Raw genomic sequence first — 7331 nt, 5'->3', positions numbered from 1 at the left:
AAAAAAAAAAAAAAAAAAACCTTTACAGTGTTCCAGTAATTTTATTGGAATCCAAGACAACCAACTGCACATTTTAGCTTATCCATCACCACTCTCTGTGTTCAATCCTATTTTCCTAATCATGAACACTAATACTTCTGAATTTTCCACTAAAAGACAGAACTCTCTCTCGAGAAAGCATAAGGCCAGTGGTCCAGTCAAAACTCATTTGACTGAACTAAGGCGACCAGTCGAAACAAAGAAAGAGGGGCTTGTTCAGTGTTAGCCGACTTTTTTCTATTTTGACCGACTGGTCTAACAATATGTTCAGGTCTTTGTGTGCATGACCCCTAGCAAAAAGTCTATGTGAATCAGCATGTGCCACACTGCCTTATGCATCAGCGGCATATTCACTCCAGACAAGTCAAGATGTAAACCTGCTGAAGAAATCCAACTTCAGCCCCTAAGAACAATTCCTAAACCTTACCGCTAAGAGTCAATTTCTTATTGTTATTAAAAGTTCTTACACCTTACCTACTACTTTCAGTTCTGCTAAGGCTCAATTTTACAATTAATATCATTGCTTCACCCCTTTTGGGATTTCTCTATTAATCAACAAAGTCCATAAGCAAGGATATGGATGATCCTGAATCAATGCTTCAAATGAAATACAGGAGTATGAGTGTACAACAAACAACATACCATATTATAGCACCAGCAGCTGCAACTTTGCCAAGTATGCATAGGCACTCAACCATTGTCTGTAAGTACTTCACATGCAGTGGGGCATCACTTTTATTTATTGCTTCCTGCAGAAATGGTGAAATTTCAAAATTCATCTCAAAATATAAGAGAAATACATATCAAGTTAACATAGTTGGAGATAACAGTCATGTTATTTCAAGGCTTTGCGGGGCATACGATAAATTCACTTGGCATAGAGTGTGCTAGCCATGGTGGAATTTGACGAGAAACAAACTTTACATCCTTCAGGGTACCATCACCACCACTAGCTTTTGAAGATGAAATATACCCATCCGAGGCAGCTCCATCGAGCATCTCCAAAGTGCTCTCATCATCACGACCATCAAAAGAACTGAGTGAACATTCACAGTCAATTTGAAATCATTAAATTCAGAATAAGTTAACAAGGTTCTAGTTAGCAGCAAGAGGCAACTTAATCAAGGTGCTAACATCTGTGTGCACGTGAAGTCAGTTTTCTGTTGGTTCAAAGTAGAAATTCTATGCAATCAGTCCAAGGAGAACCCAGTAAAATCAGTATCCAATTCGGTGTGTCGAACAAGGAGAAGAGGGAGAGAGAGAAAGTAAGAGGCACAAGAGGAGGAATTGATAGGGAATAGAGTTTCCCTACTCAACATCCCTCACATTATATCTACTTTATCTATATGCTATTATAAAACCAGAAAAGCACATAATACCCCTTGAACTTAATAGAGAACCCATAATACCAGAAATACCACTGCAATATATCTCAACATAGAGTACCTCTTAAATCAGGATATTTATTACAACCTATTGTGTTAGTGGTTGATTTCTAGGAGGATATTTATCACGTGGTATCTTGGGTTGCAACACATGTAAAAGCTTCAATGACCTGGAAATGGACAAGCTCAACAATCTCCTTTTAGCCATTGAGGTGGGCTCCTGTTGACCTCAGCAAAGAGAGTTAGATTTGGATAACTAGAATAGTCTTTGCTGTTAGATCACTTCCCCCTCTCTATCAGTATGGCTGCCCTTCATTCTTTTCAAAGTCATTTCATTTGGAGTCCTCACTTCGTCCTTGACGTAGATCGATGGGGAAGAACCAGCCACACCAGAAGCATACTAGTCAGCCATCGAACCAGCATATTTGGGCCCATATTCGAAACAATATAGGAAAATAGAAACTAGTATTAGCAGCATTCATTCAAGCCAGCTTCCATTATTGGACCCAAGGTGTGTGAACAGTAACAGCAATTTGGCTGGCCTGATTGGGGAAAAATAAGGCTGGTTCGATGGCTGACACTGAACCAAAATTGGGCCAGCATTGAACTCTACTTTTGACAGCTCGATCTTCATCAAAGATCCTCTACTAAACCACCTCAGCTCAAGGAAGCATAGAATAGCCCATATGTGCTTCAAGTGTATGGTGAAATTCTTATTTAGTAAAAGAAAAAAAAGCCATCTTTGAACCATTTGTATCTTCATTGCTGATTTTACAATTACACTATTCTGCTATGGTTAAGGCCAAATTTTTTACTCACCACCATAGTTGTCAAGGCGTTGCCTAGGCATCCAGGCCGTTTGCCTGGGGCCTAGGCGACAGTCGCCTTATTGCACTGCATGCCGCCTTGTGTTTTGGCACTTATTTATGCCAAATATCATTTAAGTAAATGTTCATTTACTTAAGATATTATTCATAAATAAGCAAATACCCCCTATTTGAATCCAATAAAAATAGTTTAAAAATCAAATTCTAAAATGATAAAAAGTCAACCCTCCAGTCCAGGAAGAAAAACTGGATTTTGGTTATAGGGGCGATTTTCAACTTTTAAATGCTGGAGTTTTTCTCAATTATGAAAATTTTACAAATTCTATCATGTTAAAATATTTCTAAAAACCAAAAGTCCGGTAAAATAATTTTTTGTTTTGATATCCATAAAATTATTTTCATTCAGGCGATTTTAACAGCATTCGCGCACTTAAAAATAAGTTTGACCGGAGCATAACTTTGTCATTACAACTTATATTTAAGTAATCTTAGACTTGTTGGAAAGCTGGTTTTATATTATAACTGATACAAAAAGTCTCATGTAAAAATAATATCATTTGACCAGTCAAACTTATTATAGAACCAGAGCATTTCTCTAAATTTTGAATTTTTATAACTTAATATGACTTAATGTTAATTTTTTATGATTTAATATGGCTAAATGTTGATTTTTAATGACTTGATGTTGCTTAATCTTGATTTTTTATGATACAAGGTATCTATAGCTTACTAAATAATGTTAGAAAATAGGAAAAATAAAAATTAACAATTGATTGCCTTGTTCGCCTCAAGGCGTGCACCTTCTCGCCTAAGCGCTTAGACAACCCTCCACCGCCTTGGTGCCGTGACAACTATGCTCACCACCATAGATATCCTTCTGCAAACTTCAATCCAAGTCATCGTCAGCCTCTACCCGTTGTGCTTCTAACATCTTCAGCTTGCAACATATCACACATTTTCTGGTACATCAAGTAGCCATCTTTCAATATTGCGGGACCATCCCAACTGACTTTCTATCATCCAGTTACTGGATGTGGCAGTTTCACTTCCCAATCTATCCACTTCTCAAAATTCTCATCTCAGCTAAAGTCATCTTACGTATATTCTTTTAGAACCTTTAAGAGTAAATCCAAGCTCATAGAGTTCCTTTCTCCCAATAGGATTCAGAGTTGAAGAACTTGTAAATGTGCGAATTTTCTGAGCCCATTATTGTAGGGTTTTGGATCTCTCAACCCTTACCCTACATCATTTTAGTTAATTTGAAACCATATATCTGCATGATTGGATCTAAGCCCCTCCACCATTAGGGAAAGCATTTAGAGACCAATCGGGAGGGTCAAGAGGAAGATGGCTAAAACCCAATCCACCTACAAGACTACGACAGCAAAGCAAAGCACAAACTAAACTGAACTGAGGCTTTAGCTTTCCAAGTCCAGCCCAACCCAACTAAAGTGTTCCACCAAAACTTGGGGTTTCTCAGGTCGGGCTTGAACTGAAGGCAGTGCTGTCTATGGGTCATGTCAAATTTGAATCGGATCACCCAGATTCTGATCTGATTGAAAATTCCAATCCAATCTGACCCAATAGCCAGACAGATAACTACATAGTGATTTCAATTCGCATATGAATAGATGATCCAATTATGCAATATCTTATTATGCAATATTTATAATTGGTTTAGATGATCCAATTATGCAATATTTATTATTGGTTATTTTTTTGGGAAAAGAATCATAGAATACAATACACTTTGGACAAAACAAAAGGAAAACGATCAAAAGTTCTCTCCAATGCATCTAAACAAGAAAATAAGAAATAGAAAATTATAACATTTTGTTTGATAGATGTCAATAAATTACACATTGTATTATGTAATTTTAACGTAGCTATTATATAAGAAAAAAAGGATAAGGAAATTACTGAATTTGACCCAATCAGTAATCAGATGGGATGAAAGTCTTTTAGATTTGTCATAATCAAGGATTAAAGTATCGGTATCAGGTGACGTATCGGAACGGTGATTTTAGGAGACATATTGTATCGTATTGAAGAGACAAGAGACAAGATACAATATAAATACACATAGAAATGATCAAGAAACATATGGAAAACTTAGGATACATGCAAAATAAAGTTTTGAAGCATAAAACATTATACATAGGTAGTATGTTAAATATATCATGTATAAAAAGGAGAATAAAGTATGACGATAAAAGTGCATTCAATTGATTATATATGAAGGATGGGGTTTCTTACATGTACTAATGCCAAAAAAAAAAAAGATGTCATATTCGGTTTAGGGTAAATTTAGGGTTTAGATGCACACATGCACACACACACACACACACACACATGCAAAACCAAAAAAAAGGGGCTTAGTTTGATGCAATCATTTAGGCTGTTATTCACCAATCTAGTGATCCACTGCAAAAAAAAAAGCCACAAAAAAATATATATTTGAGGAAAAATTCGAAGTTTTGATAGATAACTATTTTTCCACAAATCAGGTTTTGATCCTTAATTGCAGGATGTTTAATCCCCAAATGATGAAGAAATCAACAATAATAGAATCACTTTTGCTAATAGAAGCAAGGAACCAAGCTGATTTAGCAAAATGATAGTAGTCATAATCTCATAGATCATTCTCAAGTTGATTTTGCAAATTGCTTGCATTCATGAATCATGTTTTGTAATTTATTAGAGATGAATTGAGCATATTGATAAGCATCAACAATATCAGGGAACATATTGACCCAATACAGTCAATACATTTTTAGACATCATATCGGTACCATATCGTATTGGTACCTTAAAGATACGATACATATTGGTAAGTATCTTGGATACAGTCAGACACTTAAAACCTTGGTCATAATCAAATCTGATCTGGATCAACATTCAATCTATTGACAACCCTTCTGAGGGCCTCACGCAGGCTTGGGCATGGGAACTTTGGTAAAATCCACCATCCACCCACCAAAGTTCCACAATGAACTGCTCAGATGCTACGTTGCTTCATCTAATTGAAGCTCAGATGCTAGTTACTGAAGGATCTCAGAGTTTCTATGGGTAAAGAGTGAAGTATATAAAAAGACAGCAGTAAAGGGATTTCTGAATGCTTAGTGCGTAGAAGCCGTACAAAACATATTCTTGGAATCTTTTGCAATACCATAGAGAACCTAAGGCTTTTTGTTCATAAGGTCCACCAATGTCATTGCAGACACGTTGAACTCATTCATATAAGGGAAGTACACCACCTATCTGGCTCCATAACTAATTTTGTTCTTTTTTTTTCCTTCCCTTCCCACACTAGGTAAAAGCTTTATCATGTACTTCTCAACACATTCAATACATTCTCATGATGGAAATTTAAAAAGAAAACTACATGCTAATATGTAAATTACCTAATTTTACAGTTATTTATAAAGTAAATACTTAAGAAAAAAGTTGATAGCTTAAAAAATAAATAAGAGGGATAGCTAGTTTTAAAGAATAAAGGGGTGATCAGAAGCAAGACACCCCCTACCTTCCATCAACAGAGCCTGGTCTATAAGATCCATCTCCAAGTCCAGAAGCACCAATGTGATTGTCACCTTTTAATAGCCTCGTCCTTCGAGACAGAGGCTGTGAACTGTTCACCGAAAATGCAACAGTAGTGGCTGTCGGCATATCTTCATCTTTTTGGTATATGCTTGTAATAGCTGAGCTGCTAAACATGACCAGCTTAGAAGTAATGAATCACATGAAATAAGGAGAACACCAAAAGCAAGAAATATCCCAAGCACAGATGGAAACTGTAAAGTCAACACAATATTTAGCAGCAGTGGTGGAGCCAAACTGACACCAACAGAAGTAAACCAATACATCCACTCAAAGAAAACCATTTTTCTTTAAGCATACACAACTTTAATTCAGAATTTTCGAGTTCATCTGATAAGATGGTATAATAATATTTATCTATGGCTTCAGTGAAGCTCATGAAGACTACATTTACCATTCAGACCAGTGGACAATATACACATACATGGGGGCTAAAAAATTGAAAATTAATTACCTGTATTCCCCTTTATTATAAAGATGGCTATGAAGATCCTCCAAAACTTTATAAAACAGAGCTCCCCGCAATTTTGTTAACTCAGATCGAACATCTTGCAGAGCACCAACCTGGCAAAACAGTAACACCATAAAGACCAGAATTATTGCAGAAAACACAATGAGAGAGAAGCGATCAGGAATAGTGAGGACAGAAGACGCAAAGAAATAGCACCAAGAATTATCCATAGCAGCAGAAAGTTTCGATCAATGGAAACTGAACCAGAGATACACCAAATTATCCATTTATTTAGGTTTTTGAATAAAGCTAAGCAAATAAATTACATTGTCAGTCACTCACGCACGCACATGCACACGCGCGCACACACACACACAGAAGAAAAAAAAATCTTTAGTGCTACTACACAATGTATGACAGACCCACAACAAGAGAAGCCCTAAACAATTTCATTCAGTTCACCACGCCAACTAAAATGTTCCAATTATCACAATATATAATAAGTTCACAAAAAGGAACATCATCCATGCCAATCACGACTCGCCCTCAACTGGACCACCCAGTCATTTTTTTCTAGTTCTGTAAATAGAAAAGCCTAAAAGATCTAATTGACTCCTACCACAGCACCACTAAAAACAACTCCCCCCTCACTGCCACTCTAAAAATATGCATCTTGAAATAAATGTATCACATCCAGTCCTGAACAAACTTAAATCCATTTCTTAATCTCTGCCAAGAGTTGTAAAGAAGATCCACCGTCAAGGCTGTCAACATATTCTCCAACCTAGCAATTCACAGAAATGGATACATACAGCCGCCACTGGTCCACTATACATCATTCTGAAGAAATCTCACAGAAAATTTCCCACTTAGGTAACTCCATATCCTTAACACCATTGCCTTTGCTTGTACGTGTTCCCAAATGCTACATTATCGATACCTGCTCCAGCCCACCCCCCAAAAGAAAACAAACAACCACTCCTCGTAACAGTGGGAACATACACCCTCTGCTTCCACCCCCCCCCCCCC

General features: G+C 36.8%; 1 protein-coding gene across 1 annotated transcript in view; it reads right to left on the bottom strand.

The window, feature by feature from the left end:
• LOC122084730 (exocyst complex component SEC8) overlaps nucleotides 1-7331 on the bottom strand; it is a 42913-nt gene that overhangs the window by 13297 nt on the left and 22285 nt on the right. The window contains exons 6-9 of the mRNA XM_042653172.1: nucleotides 6306-6415; nucleotides 5778-5957; nucleotides 901-1075; nucleotides 682-788 (exon numbers count right to left, since the gene is read on the bottom strand). Of these exons, the coding sequence (XP_042509106.1) occupies nucleotides 682-788; nucleotides 901-1075; nucleotides 5778-5957; nucleotides 6306-6415 (572 nt within the window). The remainder of the gene's footprint in view (nucleotides 1-681; nucleotides 789-900; nucleotides 1076-5777; nucleotides 5958-6305; nucleotides 6416-7331) is intronic.

The sequence above is a fragment of the Macadamia integrifolia genome, chromosome 7 (genome assembly GCF_013358625.1).
Source record: "Macadamia integrifolia cultivar HAES 741 chromosome 7, SCU_Mint_v3, whole genome shotgun sequence".
Taxonomy (NCBI): Eukaryota; Viridiplantae; Streptophyta; class Magnoliopsida; order Proteales; family Proteaceae; genus Macadamia; species Macadamia integrifolia.
Note: the sequence above shows the minus strand (reverse complement) of the source record. Positions and strands in the feature narration are given on the sequence as shown.